The 19,129-nt window shown below is 40.1% G+C and overlaps 1 protein-coding gene and 1 long non-coding RNA gene across 12 annotated transcripts in view; one reads left to right on the top strand and one right to left on the bottom strand.

The window, feature by feature from the left end:
- The first annotated feature begins 3,540 nt into the window (after positions 1-3,540).
- The window catches only part of ENTPD7 (ectonucleoside triphosphate diphosphohydrolase 7), a 70,763-nt gene continuing 55,174 nt past the window's right edge, over positions 3,541-19,129 (top strand). For 8 of the 11 annotated variants that reach the window (XR_014253474.1, XR_014253475.1, XR_014253476.1 and 5 more), the window contains exons 1-3: positions 3,541-3,676; positions 3,973-4,075; positions 5,214-5,399. Coding sequence is in view for 7 of the 11 variants with exons in the window: in XM_082425183.1 (XP_082281309.1) it covers positions 4,068-4,075; positions 5,214-5,399 (194 nt within the window). In the remaining 4 variants the exon portion in view is untranslated. Of the gene's footprint in view, positions 3,683-3,972; positions 4,076-4,155; positions 4,288-5,213; positions 5,400-19,129 lie in introns of all 11 variants that reach the window. The other 3 variants (XM_082425184.1, XM_082425185.1, XM_082425186.1) reach the window with 3 other exon arrangements.
- Positions 11,762-18,781, bottom strand: LOC309643063. Its single transcript, XR_014253526.1, has 2 exons — positions 12,476-18,781; positions 11,762-12,130 (listed from the first exon to the last, which is right to left on the bottom strand). It is a non-coding gene; the product is annotated as an uncharacterized lncRNA (long non-coding RNA).

The following is a 19,129-nucleotide window of genomic DNA, read 5'->3' as shown; positions in this document are numbered from 1 at the left end:
CTGTTGGTGGGAATGTAAACTGATACAGCCACTATGGAGAACAGTATGGAGGTTCCTTAAAAAACTAAAAATAGAACTACCGTATGACCCAGCAATCCCACTACTGGGCATATACCCTGAGAAAACCATAATTCAAAAAGAGACATGTACCACAATGTTCATTGCAGCACTGTTTACAATAGCCAGGACATGGAACCAACCTAAATGTCCATCAACAGATGAATGGATAAAGAAGATGTGGCATGTATATACAATGGAATATTACTCAGCCATAAAAAGAAACGAAATTGAGTTATTTGTAGTGAGGTGAATGGACCTAGAGTCTGTCATACAGAGTGAAGTCAGAAAGCAAAACAAATACTGTATGCTAACGCATATTTATGGAATCAAAAAAATGAAAAATGGTATTGATGAACCTAGTGGCAGGGCAGGAATAAAGATGTAGACATAGAGAATGGACTTGAGGACACGGTGGGGGCAGGGGGCAGCTGGGGCAAAGTGAGAGTAGCATTGACATATATACACTACCAAATGTAAAATAGTTAGCTAGTTGGAAGCAGCAGCATAGCACAGGGAGATCAGCTTGGTGCTTTGCAACGACCTAGAGGGGTGGGATAGGGAGGGTGGGAGGGAGGCTCAAGAAGGAGGGGATATGGGGATATATGTATGCATATGGCTGATTTACTTTGCTGTACAACAGAAACTAACACAGTATTGTGAAGCAATTATACTCCAATAAAGATATATTAAAAAAATTTTTTTAAACAAGAATGACTTGCAGATACCTGCTTGGGTGAATCACAGGGTATTTTGTCAAAGTTGGGAATATGCATGGAGGAGGTTTGGGTGGATAAGGTGAGAATGGAGAGACAGTGAATTTGGTCTTCGACAATGAGGTACCTACAGGACACATGAAGAGAGATCAGTAAACTTGGAGGGGAGAGCAAAGACCACATTAAATTCCATTAGAGGTTAGGGCAGGATGGAGTGTGGAATGAAGGAGAATTGATGAGGAGAAATAAAGCGATGCAGACAACTGACACCTAGTGTGGGACTGGTTTGACTGATTTTGCTCAGGGTGGGTAGAGTCAAGGACGTCTTGAGAAAATTGCAGATGTAATTGTAGACAAGCCTTTAAAAAGCAGTTAAAAACCTGTTTTGAAATATGGATTTCTGTAATTTGTTTCAACATGTTGAATTACAGTAAATGAGATGGAGAAATGATCTCAACCCATTTTTTTTTGGCCTCCTAACTGGAAACCTCAGAACTTAGCCCTGTAGGCTGTTAATCAGATAAGCACTGCAGGCTTTACCATGCCTGAGGGCATATGAACTGATTGAAGGGATTATTGTCCAAACCAGATGGACATAGAAAGTATAATGAGAAAGTGTTGGGATTAAAATGTAGGTTTCTTTTCTGTTTTTCTATTTTGTAACAGTAGTTACAAAATATAAATTAGATGTTTCAATGCACCTTCAAGTTCTAAGTTAATATAGTTCATAAACCATATGAATCAAGTACTATTTAAAACATAAATAGGAATTTTATTTCCACTCAAAAACACTCATTTAGTGGAACACTGGAGTTTGAAATATACATAGATTAGACTTAGAACTGCACAGTTGGCAGGCAACTTCAAGAATTAAAAAAAAAAACAAAGCCAAAACATTTGTTGAGCTTTTCCCATGTCTACCTTATTCCAGGCACTGAACTGGGCTCTAGAATAAAAACACCTAGTATTTTGTATTTTTTTGTGGTTAATCCTAACTTTATGCAACTATTATACTCGATGTGGTTTCTGGGGCCTGGATAAAATACAACACTTGAAGCAGAGTAGGGACTGAGGGACAAAAAAGAAAATTGAGAATTGAAGGAGAAAAGCAACCTAGGAAACCCAAAAGGTTTGGGAGGGTAATGGAGGAAAAAAGAAACAGTCATGAGAGACTGAATACGCAAACTGGATAATGGCCAGACCGTATATGACAATTAGAACTCTGACCCACAGCCCCTGCAGCAATCAGCCCAGAACTCTCATGACTGGTCAATGACCGTCAGCGTCCCTAATTTTTGCCCCTGCCCTTCCAACTCAGGACCAACTGGAGAAGGTCAAATATGCTCCCCCAGAACAATCACATAAGATGCCTTGCTTCTAGTTAGCCTGCCTCCAGCTTCCCCATGCCAGTACTCGGTGCATACATGAAATCTTCCCTTTTTGTTTTTCCACCTTAAACTTCCCCACTCCCTTAACAGCCTTTGATTCTCTGCCAGATGCCAAGTGATAGTGGTTGACTGCCTTGTTATAGCAGGCATAGAATAAATAGCCTCTTTGTTCTCATTTGGGTGGTCTTCATTTATTTCCACAGTCAGTCATTCACTTATTAATCATATATTAGTTGTATTTTATGTGCCAGGCAGTGCCCAACATTGCTATGCAAGCAGGTAGTCCTTGCCCTCAAGGATATTCTGTCTACTGGGATAGACAGATACATAAATATAATTGTAATTCAATGTGGTAAGTGAAACAACAGGCATCTATAAAGGAGGTGTAGATCAAGTAAGGCTTTTAGGGGAAGTGACCCTTAAATCGAGTGGTAAGGGATGAGGACGAGTTGACCTGGTAAAGAGGCAGGGAAGGATACTCAAGGCAGGTGGAGGGGAGGGGGTGGAGGAGGCAGAGTGAGCAAAGCCCAAGAGGGCAGAAACCACAGAGGTGCGTTGCTGGAGCATGATAAGGGAGGCGAGGAGCAGCAGCAGGTGCTGCATGGGCAGGTCGTGGACGGCCATGTGTGTGCCAAGTTTGTAAGGACTTGGACTTCATCCTGTCCAAGTGGCTCCCGCCTGGACATGAGAGAAGGGGCTGGTGTAAGCAAGGTAGAAAAACAACATTCAGGAAACATTACCTTTTGTGTATCACTGTTAAGGTCCGGGAGGGCAGGGACACAGCTGCTCTTAATGTTTGGCTCACAGTAGACATTCAATGAATGTTGAATGAATGGATATAAGCGCTGCGGTGTAGTCGTCATTACCCACCCCCTCAACTTGTGTTTTTTTTTCTCATGGGACAACACAGTGGATCCGGGGCATCTGTTTGGGAGGCTGTAGGGAAGGTTTGTGGTGGGAGAACTGCCATTCTGCAGGGCAGGATTTGTGGACACAAAACCTCCGACTGGCTTTAGGCAAGGGATGCACTTGTGTCGCGAACACCCCGAGACCCACCCACCCGAGCCGCTCCGTCCTGAAAACGGCCGCAGAGAAAACAGCCAGCAGAGAACTCGCGCCACCGAGAGGGCAGCAGCCGCAAGGCACCTGGACGCCGCTCGGTACTGCTCACCTGTGAGCCACAGCCGGCCCCTCTAGGCGGAGCCCCGCACGACGCCCTTCCGGATTGGACGCGCTCGAAATCCCGGGGCGGGCATTAAGGCCTAGCGCTCTAGGGGACTGGCCACCCTGGCGGACCGACGTGTGGCCGAAGGAGCTGGTTCGCCCGCGTCCCCTGCTGGGTGGAAGGCGGGCCCCTCTCCGCGGGCCCCCTATCAGTCATTGGTTCCCTGCGGTTTCCTTGGGGACGTGGCGCCGCCGGCGGCCCAGGCCTCCTTCCGGCTCGGGTAGAGGCCGCGGGGAGCACCTCGGGACCTAGCAGAGCGGAGCTGAGGGGGCCGGCGGGCCGCTCGACCCGTGAGTGTGAGCGCGGGAGGGCTGCGGGACCGGGAGGGGCGGCGAGGGGAAGAGGGAACCCCCATCCCCGCCACCTGCGGACCGCGGGTTCCTCGAGGACGTCGCTGGCCCTCTAGAATACCCCGCTCCCAGGGAGCCCGGGTAGGGTCCACTGAGCCGCAGGAACAAGAGTATACGGATCTGGAGTGGGAGCCCGGGGAGTGCGTGGACGCCATGAGCTTCTCGTGGTGGGGTATGGGGTCTAGTCTCGTGGGTACTGCTGGAGGTGAGCCGGAACCCCAACCAACTCTTTCCAGGCTGCAGACTTCGGAGATGACTGGGACGAGGAGACCACCTTCTCAAGGCAAAAGGAAAAGGAGGTGACAGGCCTTGAGACCACTGAAGGGAACCCATGGCTAGGTAAGGTTGCAGACTTTATCCTCAGCTGGGAGCTCAGTGGGGGGTGGCTGGGAGATTGTTACGAGTGAGGTTTGCTCTAGGGCTGCATCTGGACTTCGCAGCCTGGTCAGATGGATGCAAAGATCAAAGCTGCATTCTTTTGAAGGCAGATTCAACAGTACCTTACAGCCCAGAGCCCCCGGGGTGATAGAGTGAGTGCTCGCTCAGCTCTGGTAAGTGCTAGATTGTAATGTTCTTTCAAATTTCCACTTGAGTGAGGCTAGGTGCCCCTTGAGGAGGTTAAAAAAAAAACAAAAAACAAAAACAAAACAAAAAAACAATTTTTTTAATGAACTTTGAAAACAGACCGAGGTCCCTCTGAATTACTATGGAAAGTGAACTTCACAGTTGAATATGCTTATCCATACATTATAACACTCTGAAGCTTTCAGAAAAGATTTATGTGGCTCTGTGGAGCAACATGTAGCAAATGAGACAGTTGTCAAATAGAGTAAGTGGAGAAAGATGCAGAACAGTAGGTATGGTGTAAAACCAAAGGAATAGAGATACACACACAGACACACACACAGATATATTACCTATATGGTATGTATTTATGCTTGTGTATACATAGACTATCCCTGAGTAACAGTGGTTGCCTCTGAGAGGGAAATGATGGGGTTAAGGCACAAGACTCACTTTCCACTATATATCCTTTAAACTGCTTGATTTTTTTTTTTATTGTGTGCGTATGTTACCTATTAAAATATTTTTAAAAATCAGTTGAATAAATTTTCTGACTATCCGGTTTTTTTTGACAGCATTCTTGATGGGAATGTTACAAGTGCTCTGATTCTTCAGCAGTATGAGATTGCACAGGGAGACTGGTGATCTTTTCATTGACATGAAGTTGGTTCTTTGAACTGCATCCCAAAGTGCAGACCCTGGAAAAAGAGCAGAGGAGGCTTTTTTTATTTATATAGTAGAAGCTCCATGAACTATGTATGTCCTTTTCTAAAATTCGAGACTAAATGAACATTTAGACTTCTGGGGGCATGAATTTTTTGCCTTTATCAGGAAGCGCTTTAATTCAGCTTAAAAACCATTTTTTAGCACTGGATTGTACAGACTTTTCTTACTAATGTTTGTCTCATTTCAGGATCAGTTTTTCCTACCTCTGCCCAGCCTCCTGGTACTTCACTGTGCCCACAGTGAGCCCATTTCCCCGGCAGCGGGTGGCATTCCTAGGACTCTTCTTCATATCCTGTCTCCTCCTTTTACTTATGTTAATCATGGACTTTCGACATTGGGGTGCTTCATTACCACGAGACAGGCAATATGAAAGGTGAGTCAGCTTTACATCGCTTCGATTGGCTTTGGTGTTGAAGTCATAAATATTTTGATAAGCTGTTTAACACACTACCACCTTTGACTCTTTTGGGGAATCCGCACTTTTATTAGTAAAACTGCATGCCACGTATTACGTAAAGAAGATCTTAAGCCCCATTTTGGCAATGTTCAGTTTTGATTCAGGAATGCTGTTGCTGCATTTTAACCATGAAAGACATCTTTCTGTTTTTTTGTCTTGGTGGGCAGACTTACTGGGTGCATAAATGTTTAGGATTGTTATGTACTCTTGATGAATTGACCCTTCTATCATTATTAAATGACTCTGTTTATCTTTGATTATATTCTTTGCTCTGAAATCTACTAGTCTGGTATTAATATATCAATAGCAACTTCAGCTTTCTTGTGTTAGTGTTAGCATGATAGATGTTTTTCCATTCTTTTAGTTTTAGCCTATTTGTGTCTTTATGTTTAAAGTGAGCTTCTTGTAGGCAGAGTTTAGCTGAGTCTTTCTTTCTACCCAATCTGACAATGTCTGCCTTTTATTTGGGCCGTTCAGGCTATTTACATTTATCAATTGTTTAGGTTTTAATCTGTCTTGCTATTTGTTTTCTGCTTGTCACATCTGTTCTTTGTTTGTCTTTCCTCTTTTTTTCCCTTCTTTTGAATTGAGTACATTTCTTATGATTCCATTTTAGCCCCTTTCTTGGCTTATTAGATATAACTCTGTTTTTGTTTTTTTTTTTTAAACATCTTTATTGAAGTATATAACTCTGTTTTTATTTTTTCAGTGGTTGCTTTAGGGTTTAGAGTATACATCTTTAACTTATTACTGCAAGTAATATTATACTTCTTCACACACAGTGTAGGAACCTAACAACAGTGTACTTTCATTCCTCTCTTTCCCCTTGGCCTTGGTGCTATTGTTGTCATACCTTTTACTTCTACATATGTTATAAGCTCCACCATGTGTTATTATTTTTGCTTTAAGCATTCAATTATTTTTTAAAGAGGTTTTTAAAAATAAGAAAAAAAGGCTTGTATATTTACCATTTCTGGGGCTCTTCATTCCTTTGTGTAGATTTCATATTTCCATCTGGTTTCATTTTCCTTTTGCCTAGAGGTCTTCCTTTAACATTTCTAGTAGTGTGAGTCTGTGGTTGGTGAATTCTTTAAACTTTTATATGACTGGAAGAGTCTTTATTTTGTTTTCCCTTTAAAAGAAATGTTCACTGAGTATGGAACTCTAGGTTGATCGTTTTTTTCTTTCATTACTTTACAGATGATGCTTCACTGTCTTATGGCTTGTCTTAGGAGAAGTCTGCTGTCATTTTTATCTTTGTTCTCTCTGTGTGTGTTCCTCTGGCTGCTTTTAAGGTTTTCTCTTTATCACTGGTTTTAAACAATTCGATTATGATGTGCCTTGGTGTAGTTTTCTTCATGATTCTTTTTTCGTTTTTCTTTTTTTTTTTCAAAGACACCAATTGTACTTGAACATTTGTTACTTTTATTTATTTATTTATTTATTTTTGGCTGTGTTGGGTCTTCGTTTCTGTGCGAGGACTTTCTCTAGTTGTGGCAAGCGGGGGCCACTCTTCATCGTGGTGCGCGGGCCTTTCACTATTGCGGCCTCTCTTGTTGCGGAGCACAGGCTCCAGACGCACAGGCTCAGTAGCTGTGGTTCACGAGCCTAGTTGCTCCGTGGCACGTGGGATCTTCCCAGACCAGGGCTCGAACCCGTGTCCCCTGCATTAGCAGGCAGATTCTCAACCACTGCGCCACCAGGGAAGCCCTCTTTTTTCTTTTTTTAAAGATTTTTTAAAAAATAATTTTTATTTTTATTTATTTTTTAAAATTTACTTATTTTATTTTATCTTTGGCTGTGTTGGGTCTTCGTTGCTGTGCATGGGCTTTTCTCTGCTTGTGGCGAGCGGGGGCTACTCTTCATTGGGGTGCGCAGGCTTCTCATTGCGGTGGCTTGTCTTGTTATGGAGCATGGGCTCTAGGCACGCGGGCTTCAGTAGTTGTGGCATGTGGGCTCAGTAGTTGTGGCTCGCGGGCTCTAGAGTGCAGGCTCAGTAATTGTGGCGCACAGGCTTAGTTGCTCCACGGCATGTGGGGTCTTCCTGGACCAGGGCTCAAACCCGTGTCCCCTACATTGGCAGGCAGATCTTAACCACCGCGCCACCAGGGAAGCCCTAAAGATTTTTTTGATGGGGACCATTTTTAAAGTCTTTATTGAATTTGTTACAATATCATTTCTGTTTTATGTTTTGGTTTTTTGGCCCTGAGGCATGTGAGATCTTAGCTCCCAGACCAGGGATCGAACCCACACCCCCTGCATTGGAAGGCGAAGTCTTAACCATTGGACCACCAGGGAATTCCCTCTTCATGATTCTTACGTTTGTGATTTGTTGATTCTTGGATCTATGGATTATAATTTTAAATCAAATTTGGAAAAATTTTAACCATTATTTCTTCAAATATTTTTCTATCCTCTCCCACTTTTCATTTGGTGTCTCCAGTGACATACTGAGCCATGTGACGTTTTCTCACAGCTCACTGGTGCTCTAGTCATTTCTTTTTTTTTTTTCAGTCTTTTTTCTCTCTGTTTTTTCTGGATATTTTATTAATATATTGCCATGCCTTCCGGTTCATTAGTATTTTCTTCTGTAGAGTCTAATCTACTGTTAGTTCAGTGAGAACTGAATACCTTTTTTCACAGAAAATATATTTGAATTATTTGATATAGTTTTAATGCCTTACCAGTTGCATAGAAGATCTATATTCCTTTAAAACAGTGATTTATTTTGCTATTTTTTAAAGGTTAGTTTATGATTAGGCTACAGAATGAAATGATGACATGTGTTCATCATCTTCAACATGATTTTCTCTTTATTGCTTCCCAGAAAGTATCAGTTAGGAGGCTTTGGGCTGCAAGTAACAGTCAGACCAACTTAAATAATAACAAAGTTTATTGGCTCACATAACAAGAAGTCCAGGGGTAGAGGGACCACAAGTTCAACATTGGCTGTCAGGATGGGAGTCTCTGTCTCAGTTGCCCATTTTGTCAGCTTACTGAATGGTTGCATAATAGCAGCCAGGGAGGGCTACCTGCATCCTCACTCATGTCCTGCAGGAGAGAAACGGGTCGTCCATGCTTTCTTATAAGAGTGAAGACCCTTCCTGGAAACCTCCAGCAGCCCTTTCCTTGAATCATTTTCGGTCAGAATTGGGACACATACCTCCTCCCCTTAATATTTCTGGGTTGTTCTGTCCCCAGAATTTCTCATTTCCTATTCACTTTGGTCATTCATTCATTCATTCAACAAACATTTATTGAGCAGCCACTATGTGCTGGTTGATAGGAACTAGGCCATGGAGACTTGGTACTTTTTCTCAAGAAGTTTATATTTTCAAACATTTCTCCTCTAGCAGCACTATTCCTTTGTATTTTTCTTTATTCCTTTTCAAAGAGGAAACACTTGTTTAGATAGATGACTAGTGTTGTCAACAATTGGTCTTAAGAAGCCTGTAGCTTTGGAAAACTGAGCCCATAATTTGAGTTTTTTAAATGCTTATTGAGGTTTTCTTGACATACCTGAGCACAGTTTCTCACTGGAACATAGCATGGTCTAATTATGGAATTCTATGTAGGATAATATGGCTGGAGTAAAGACTATTAGGCAGTGAGTGGTGATCTATATAGCTGGAGAGGTAGATCAGGCTGGGCCTGTTAAGCCATTTTAGGGGGTTTAGACTTTATCTTAAGGGCAGAGGGAAGACTTTGAAAGGCTTTGAAGAGTGATATGATCAGAAATGCTTTTTACAGAAAGGTCACTTTGATGGCATGGTGGAGTATGAATTGGAATCCAATTCATGAATCCAATTCATGATGATGGTGGCCTAGACTTGGGTGGCAGCAATGATGATGAAGAGAAGTAAATGCATCTGAGGGATACGTGGGAGGTAGAGTGATCTGATAGTTCTTATCTACCACTAAACTCAGGTGGCCAGATTCAATAAATACTTATGCTGAATTAATTGAAACAAGTTAGCCACAGAGCTAAGGAACACACAGACTGTGCCTGTGTAATGATCTTAACAAAATCCTCACACCCTGTAATGCTCTGGCTGAGCAGCCAGCAGCCATATAGCCTAGAGCTCCTTGTTCTTTAATGAAACGTTATGTGCATATGGCCACAAATTACCATGTGTCCTTAAACTTCACTCATGGCTGCCTACATGAGTCATTTAGGAAGCAAACATCTGTTGAGAGCTTGCTGTGTGTGTGACTCTGTGCTAGGCACTAGGGTACAAAGATGAATAAAACGTGGCCCCTGAACTCATGGAGTTAATAATCTAGTTAGGGAGGCAGATGTGAAGGAATAATTGTTTCCTGATGAGATAATAGTTTAAGTATAACTATGTAGAATCAGGAATAAGGAATCAGGAACTGTACATAGTCAAGAATGAGGAATAAAGTTAAGAATCAGAATTAATCAGAAGAGGCTCATGAGTAACCAAATTTGATATCACTGAGTTCATGTACTAAGAGCTTATGTACTATACTGATAAGAAAGGCTCTCACATAGAGGCTGTTTACTTTTGTTTTACATACTGTTTTTTTGTTTTTGTTTTTTTAACTTTTTATTTTATATTGGAGTGTAGTTTGTTAACAGTGTTGTGTTAGTTTCAGGCGTACAGCAGAGCAATTCAGTTATACATATATCTATTCTTGTTCAAATTCCTGCCCCATTTAGGTTGTTACATAATATTGAGCAGAGTTTCTTGTGCTATATAGTAGGTCCTTGTTGGTTATCCATTTTAAATATAGTACTGTGTACATGTGCATACTGTTGTAATTAGCTTAGTTCTCTCTTGTCTCAGGACACAGCAAATAATAACGAGTTAGAATGGTGGTAGTGGGAAGGGTGTGATGGTCATTAGATGCGGGCACACTGATGACAGTAATTAATAACATACTGACATCTTGACAGTGAGGCAGGAGAGAGGAAATTTATTAAAAGTAGACTCAGGGGCTTCCCTGGTGGTGCAGTGGTTAAGAATCCGCCTGTCAGACACTATCAAACTCTTAGAGGAAAACATAGGCAGAACACTCTATGACATACATCACAGCAGGATTCTTTTTGACCCAGCTCCCAGAGAAATGGAAATAAGAACACAAATAAACAAATGGGACCTAATGAAACTTAAAAGCTTTTGCACAGCAAAGGAAACCATAAACAAGACCAAAAGACAACCCTCAGAATGGGAGAAAATATTTGCAAATGAAGCAACTGACAGAGGATTAATCTCCAAGATTTACAAGCAGCTCATGCAGCTCAATAACAAAAAAACGAACAACCCAATCCAAAAATGGGCAGAAGACCTAAATAGACATTTCTCCAAAGAAGATATACAGATGGCCTACAGACACATGAAAGAATGCTCAACATCATTAATCATTAGAGAAATGCAAATCAAAACTACAATGAGATATCATCTCACACCGATCAGAATGGCCATCATCAAAAAATCTAGAAACAATAAATGCTGGAGAGGGTGTGGAGAAAAGAGAACCCTCTTGCACTGTTGGTGGGAATGTAAATTGATACAGCCACTATGGAGAACAGTACGGAGGTTCCTTAAAAAACTACAAATAGAACTACCATACGACCCAGCAATCCCACTACTGGGCATATACCCTGAGAAAACCATAGGTCAAAAAGAGTCATGTACCAAAATGTTCATTGCAGCTCTATTTACAATAGCCAGGACATGGAAGCAACCTAAATGTCCATCGACAGATGAATGGATAAAGAAGATGTGGCACATATATACAATGGAATATTACTCAGCCATAAAAAGAAATGAAATGGAGGTATTTGTAATGAGGTGGATGGAGTTAGAGTCTGTCATACAGAGTGAAGTAAGTCAGAAAGAGAAAAACAAATACAGTATGCTAACACATATATACGGAATCTAAGGAAAAAAAAAAAAAAAAGCCATGGAGAACCTAGTGGCAAGATGGGAATAAAGACACAGACCTACCAGAGAATGGACTTGAGGATATGGGGAGGGGGTGGGGTGAGATGTGACAGGGTAAGAGAGTGTCATGGACATATATACACTACCAAATGTAAAATAGATAGCTAGTGGGAAGCAGCCGCATAGCACAGGGAGATCAGCTCGGTGCTTTGTGACCACCTAGAGGGGTGGGATGGGGAGGGTAGGAGGGAGGGAGATGCAAGAGGGAAGAGAAATGGGAACATATTGTATATGTATAACTGATTCACTTTGTTATAAAGCAGAAGCTAACACACCATTGTAAGGCAATTATACTTCAATAAAGATGTTAAAAAAAAAAAAAAAAAAGAATCCGCCTGTCAATGCAGGGGACCTGGGTTCGAGCCCTGGTCCGGGAAGATCCCACATGCCGCGGAGCAACTAAGCCCATGTGCCACAACTACTGAGCCTGTGCTCTGGAACCCGCAAGCCACAACTACTGAGCCGGTGTGCCACAACTACTGAAGCCCACGCATCTAGAGCCAGTGCTCCGCAACAAGACAAGCCACCGCAATGAGAAGCCTGTGCACCTCAATGAAGAGTAGCCCCTGCTCGCCGCAACTAGGGAAAGCCCGCGCTCACCAACGATGACCCAACACAGCCAAAAAAAAAAAAAGTAGACTCAGTAACTCAGAATTTCTACAGACCGTTTCTATAGTGCTAAACAGTTCTACACATTTTTTTTTTAAGAGTTTTTTTTTTTTTTTAACTTTTGGGTTTATTTATTTATTTATTTATTTATTTATTTATTTTTGGCTGTGTTGGGTCTTCGTTTCTGTGCAAGGGCTTTCTCTAGTTGCGGCAAGTGGGGGCCACTCCTCATCGCGGTGCGCGGACCTCTGATTATCGCGGCCTCTCTTCTTGCAGAGCACAGGCTCCAGACGCGCAGGCTCAGCAATTGTGGCTCATGGGCCTAGCTGCTCCGCGGCATGTGGGATCTTCCCAGACCAGGGCTCGAACCCATGCTCCCTGCACTGGCAGGCAGATTCTCAACCACTGCGCCACCAGGGAAGCCCTACACATTTTGTTAAAACTATTTTATTATACAGTCTAATTATTTGTGTTAACGATGACCTTAAGTCAGTGGTTTTCAACTTTATGTATCCGAATCACTTGGGGACCTTTAAAAAATGCAAATAACTGGACTTTTTCTCAAGGTGATTCTAATATGCAGCCTAAGTTGGGAACCATTGCTCTACAGTTTAGTTATATTTATTTGGGAACAAGGTATTGTGGTATAGGGGAAAGAGGATTGATTTTAGAGCTAATCAGTCCGTCATTCTCTAGTTGGGTTATCTCAGACAGGTGCTGTATTCTGGGATCTCATTTCTTTAAGTATAAAGTGGAGGTAAAATGCCTGCCTTGTCTTGTCATTTGGAGTAAAAAAGAAAAACACCTAGGACTGCCTGGTACATCACAGTTATTAGTCTTATTAGTATTATTTGGAATAATCTTGATTTTTCTGTTCTCTAATTCTGTTTTGTGCACTGCAAATATGCAATGAAGATAAGGGGAAGCATTATCTCCATTTAAACTTTTTCCTTCCAGAATTTCTTTTTTGTGGCAGCTGTTACCTACTTAGGCACTGGTAAGCACTAGCTGATGATAAAATGATTAAACAAATAATTAGGAATTGATGAAAACACCCAACACTCAAGTTCAACAGCTTATAAAAAATTAGGACAAGTGCTTGTGGTTGTGATTTTTACATTACATACATTGAATATAGTCATATTTTTTCCAACTTAAATTGTTCTTAATTCACATGATGAAATTATATCAATATTTTATATTGAAAAAAATGTTTTAATTTGAATTTTTTCAGGCATTGGTGGAACCTAGCATATCACTTCTTTTTTCTTTTTAATTTTTAAATTTTATTTTATTTATTTTTTATACAGCAGGTTCTTATTAGTTATCTATTTTATACATATTAGTGTGTATATAGCATATCACCTTTGAGGTGATATGGCCCAGGATTTTAGAAGCCTGCATGGGGGTTTTCCCTCAGTAGTTTCAAAGCTGAAGAGCTGTTGTTTTACAAACATATACCCACATTGCTTCTGGAAGGAGAGAGCAGAAGGTTTGCGTCAGAACTAGAATTTAGGAAAAGGTAAATTTACAGAATGATGGGTGTCAGTAAGGATAGAATCCAGAATTTTTTTAAAATTTATATTTCTAAAACAAGCTTTATTTTTTAGAGTAGTTTTAGATTCACAGCTAAATTGAGCAGAAGTACAGAGAGGTTTCCCATATACCTCTTGCCTTCCCCCGACCACGCACAGCAAAGCTATTTTTAAGAATAATTTTTGTTAGATGTGTTTTAATTAACTATTTATCTAGCATGTGGCATATAAGATGCGCTCCAACAACTTCATCCTACTTAGTTCATATTTTACACCCATTTATTCATTCATCTATTCACTTACTCCACAAACACTGTCTACACTGTGGTATCCAGTAGGGTAACCACTACCCACAGAGGCTATTTAAATGTAAATTAATTAAAATTAAATAAAATAAAAATTCAATTCCTTATTTGTACTAGTCACATTTCGAGTGTTCATTGGCCACATGTGGCTAGTAGCTATCCTATCAGACAGTGCAGAAAGGGAATATTTCCATCATATCAGAACGTTCTGCTGGAAAGTGCTAGTCCTGGATACTGGGTAAATTGTTAAAATTTATTAATAATTTTTAGTATAAGGGGTACTTTTAGCATATATTCATACATATCGTGCCAGACAAACAGTGAACCGTTCTTACTTAAATGTTCTGTATATTCAGTACATTTCTTTTTCACCTTAATGTTTAATATTGTTCACTTTTTGGTAGCCCCACTACTGTCTTTATTAGTGGGGAAATTTTTGTCTGGTTGACTTATTGTCCTGAAGAATGTAGCTATTGAAAGGTGGTGCCTTCATGTTCCTTTGCCATCTGGGAATAACTGCGAATGAGAGCTACTGTGTCAGCAATCGGCTCAATACTGACCTTCCTTAGGAGTTTTAATTCTGTTTAAAGCAAGTGAAAAAGAGCCATTACTTATGGTTAGAATAAAAATGATAAACAGATATACAGATAAAGTTAAGGGTTCTTATGTACAGTGGAAAAATTCAGAGATTTTGCTGGTGAAATTGAAGGCATTTATTTGCATTTATTCATTTATTCATTTACTTGTCCTTAATGGTGTTTATAATGTTTATAAGCAGAGCTTTAGATTATAAATGTTCGTGACTGCTCTGATTAATCTTGTTAGGAGATAAGTAGTAACCTTACAAGATGCTCTTCTGGGTATGCATTGCTGTCGTCAGTCATGCACAGCTGCTTTGGCTATAATGTCATTATATTTGGTTTTGAGCCTTGAACAGAGTTGGGATACGATGACATTCATCAAAGAGGTGGTAGCTCCATGCTGATGGGGGATCACTTTAATGGACTTTTGGCATATTACTGAGTTCTTTTTGAACTCTAGAAGTGGTATAATTAGCGTTGATTTTGTAAGCTAGGTAATGGTTTGGTTAGTTATTGCTCTAATGCTGTTAATGTCTTGAGGGTAATGGCAACGAAAAGCAGTGTCTTCCAATTCTACCTTGGGTGATGTATACGTGGGTATCTTTCTTTTCATTGACTCAGCAGTGACCAGAGGGAAATCATGTTTCTCAAATAGAGAGGATATATGTGTGTGAGGCGGGGGTAAGTGCATGTGATGGTGAATCAGATCTCTCCTGGGATGGTGGATGTGAGGGATCCAAAGCTTTTGGAACTTTTCTCTTGGGCTTTAGGTCTTCTTTAGGGGTTGACTTAGTGCAGTATCAGCAAAGCAGAAGGATCCAGCAATGCAAGTAATTAACCATGATGGCTAAGGCTAGGACTGCAAATCAGAAATGAAAATATCCAAGAAAGGACCAGTGATCCATCCGTGTTAGGAGCCTAGACAGAGGAAGACCTTCAGGTGCTTGAAAAATGTAAGAAGCCTGATTAGGTCATAAGAGGTCAGAATTCCAGAACTTTCTGTGGCCTGAAGCAACTGATCAAGGATTCAAGTGGGAAATGTAACATAAATGTCATCTGGTCCTATCTTTCTCCCTTGTATTCTAGTGTCAGCTGACTTTTTTCTGCCAAAGCACACATGGCGACTTCTAAGAGAAGAGAAAGCAAAGTTGAATTGTACCCAAATTAGAGCTGTAAAGTTGCTTATCTTGACAGGAACCAAAAAGGATGACAGGATGCTTTGGAAAGCCATTGAAATTTTCTAAGGAGACCAACTGATTTTGAATATAGCTATACAAAGACATAGATGAATTATTATGTTAGTTAACAAACTAGCCGCTTCATATTGTGAGCTCTAGGCCCAAGCCAATCAGTATTGATTGATACATATCAGAGAAATGTGAGGAACGTTGTGACTGTATTGAGGTATGCAGTTAAAGTAATTACTCTTGAGAAGCTGAGAGTCTAAATGGAGAGGTGGAGCAAACAAATATGAAAGAAGTCTTAGGGCTCATACTGAAATGTAAGCAAACTGCTTAAAGAGAATAATGACACTCCACATGTTAGAACAGAAGGAGGAGGCCTTTTTTAGATCATTACAAGAATCAGCTTGTTGAGGGGAGGCTTCTTTTTTTTTTTCTTTTCTGTATTCAATATCCTGTTATAAATCACAATGGAAAAGAATATGAAAATATGTATATGTATAACCAAATCACTTTGCTGTACATCAGAAACTAACACAACATTGTAAATCAACCACACCTCAATTTAAAAATTTTTTTAAAAACCCAGAAGTTTGGAAGAAGTTGATTCCAGCCCTCATGGATGACTTTGAGACATTCAAGACTTCAGTGGAGGGAGTCATTGCAGATGTGGTGGAAATGGCAAGAGAATTAGAATTAGAAGTGGAGAGGGGAGGCTTCTAGAGAACTGGGAAGCCATATCAAAGAAGGGAAAGGGGGAGGAATAGGTAGAGAAGCAAACGGATGTTAGAAAGAAAAAAGGTCACGTTAGAGTAGTGGATCTCAAAGTGCTTACTGACGCTTGGGAGTCTCTGAGACCCTTTCAGGGAGTCTGTGAGGCCAAAACTATTTTGATAATAATACTAAGATGTTGTTTGCCCTTTTAAAAAATTGTGTGTAAAAACACATAACACAATTTACCCATCTTAACCATTTTTAAGTGTATAGTTCAGTACTGTTAAGTATATTCACATGGCTATGCAGCCAATCTCCAGAACTTTTTCATCTTGCAAATCTGAAACTCTATACCCATTAGACAACACCCCCTAATTTTTCCCTATCCCCAGCCCCTGGTAACCACTATCCCATTTTCTGTTTCTATGAATTTGCTTACTTTACATACTTCATATAAGTGGAATTATCTAGTGTTTGTCTTTTGTGACTGGCTTATTTCACTTAGCATAATGTTCTCAAGGTTCACCCATGTTGTAGCGTATGGCAGGATTTCCTTCTTTTTTTAAAGGCTGAATCATATTCCATTGTATGTATATACCACATTTTGTTTATCCGTTCATCTGTCATGGACATCTGAGTTGCTTCTACCTTTTGGCTATGGTGATATTATTTGCCTTTTTCACTGAGTTGACATTTACACTGATGACGCAAAAGCAATGGTGGGTAAAACTGCTGGTGCCTTAGCACAAATCAAGATAGAGCACCAAGTTATACTAGTAGTTATGGTAGTCTTCATTGTCACACAATTGCAGTGGGAAGAAAAGTCTAATTCCACTTAAGAATATCTTTTTAATATTCTGTGTGACAAAATGGGAAATAGGAATTAAGCACTTCTGTTGCATACTCAGGTTGTCTCAAGGAAAAGCACTTAGGCAATTGTTTGAGTTGTGAGCTGAACACAGTCATGGAATACTATTTTTCACTTGAAAGAATAACTGTCAGAAAAACTGTAGATTTCAGATGTGGGTATTTCATAGACATTTTCTTGAAAATGAATGAAGTAAAAACCTGTCACTTTAAGGAAAATAACTGTCAGTATTTATTGCCAGTGATAAAATTTGAGCTTTTAAGTGAAAATTAGAAGTTGGGGAAATTTGTATCTGCCACTGTGAGTTTGATAGCTTCCCAATACTTAAAAGACTTTTTTGATAAAATTGGTAGTGATATTAATGAATGTGTGTGGTTTTTTTGGTAGAATGAAATGTGTCAACGTTAAGATTTGCATAGCTCAGCGAACCAGTATTTTCCAGTATATGATGTGACAACATTACGCATGGGTAAAAGCAAATTAAAGTGAAAGATAGACCAGTGCATTTTAATGTAACAGTATGAAAAGTTCTTAGAGTTTAGATTCCACATTGCAACCAACCTTTAAGAAACTCCACTTGTTGAGTTTCAGTGTAGTACCAATGATCTAAAAAGTACTCTTCCCTTTTCCAACAACATATCTGGGTGAAGCTTGATTTTTCTTCATATACTTCAATCAGAACAACTTATCGTAACAGATTGAGTACAGAAGCAAATATGAGAATCTAGTTTTCTTCTATTAATCGAGACACTAAAGAGATTTGCAGAACTCTAAAACAATACCACTCTTCTAACTTTTTTGTTTTAGAAAATAGTTGTTTTTCATAAAATATGTTAATATGTAATGAGTTTGCTATTGTGTCTAAATAAATATTTTTAAATGTTCTGTTTTATTTCTAACATGGTAAATATAGATAGATGTACCACAAAAGCTCTTTGGGGTCCAATAATTTTTTTAAGACTATAAAGGGGTCCTGAGCCCCAAAATTTTGAGAACCAATGTACTGGAAAAAGTTATTCATTAAGCAGGAGGGGGACAGGATCCAGAATCTTGTCAAAGAGAAGTAGAAGGGGTGGTTTTCAGAGAAGGAAAGCAGATAAAGATCTGTGAAGTAGAAAGATTGCTGATGAGAAATGAAAAGTCACTTTGGGCTCGAGATGGATTATCTTGCCTATTTCTTTCCTATCTGTGGTGCACAGATGTCTGCCCAGCTTTCCTGTGATAGAAGTGAGCTGTTATGAGTTGATTGGTGGATTGTGAGCCCGTTTCAGCCCAATCATTTGATTAGAATGGGAAAGTCTGTGGTGGAATGGAATCTTTAGGACTGTAAACTTTCTAGTGTGTAACAGACTTTTACCATCTGCTTCACTTCCCGCAACTCACTCTCATATCAGATCCAGACAAAGGTTCTACCTGACCCTATCCTATGCAATAATTTACAGCATTGTATTGAAGCTCAAATATATGTTCTCCTCTTTTTAAAAAAATGCATTTTGTGTTACAGAATAGGAAAGGTACTCAGCTCTACTTTTTTGATTTCAGAACTGTTTCTACACAGTCTTCTTTTCATCAAGTTTGCTTTTCTGTCCAAAATGAGGAACTTTGTAGTCTGTGTAGCAATGTGAAATCACCAGTAAACACAGGCTAGATTGTTCTGAGAGGTATGACACATGGCTTACTTTTCTGGATTTACTGTGAAGGGAATGTTACCTGCAATTCAAGGCCCCTCACTTGCATGGGCCCCTTTTGTATTTGTAATGTTGAATATTCTGTTTAGAAGAACCTTCCTCCCCCATTATATTAGTTTCAGGCTTCACAAAAGCTAGTTCTAAAGGGTTCTGTGTAAGGGTCTTGGGGATCTGGGGGTTAGCTCTAAAGGCACTG

This window comes from Balaenoptera physalus, assembly GCF_965194825.1.
Source record: "Balaenoptera physalus genome assembly, chromosome: 14".
NCBI classification, from domain to species: domain Eukaryota; kingdom Metazoa; phylum Chordata; class Mammalia; order Artiodactyla; family Balaenopteridae; genus Balaenoptera; species Balaenoptera physalus.
Note: the sequence above shows the minus strand (reverse complement) of the source record. Positions and strands in the feature narration are given on the sequence as shown.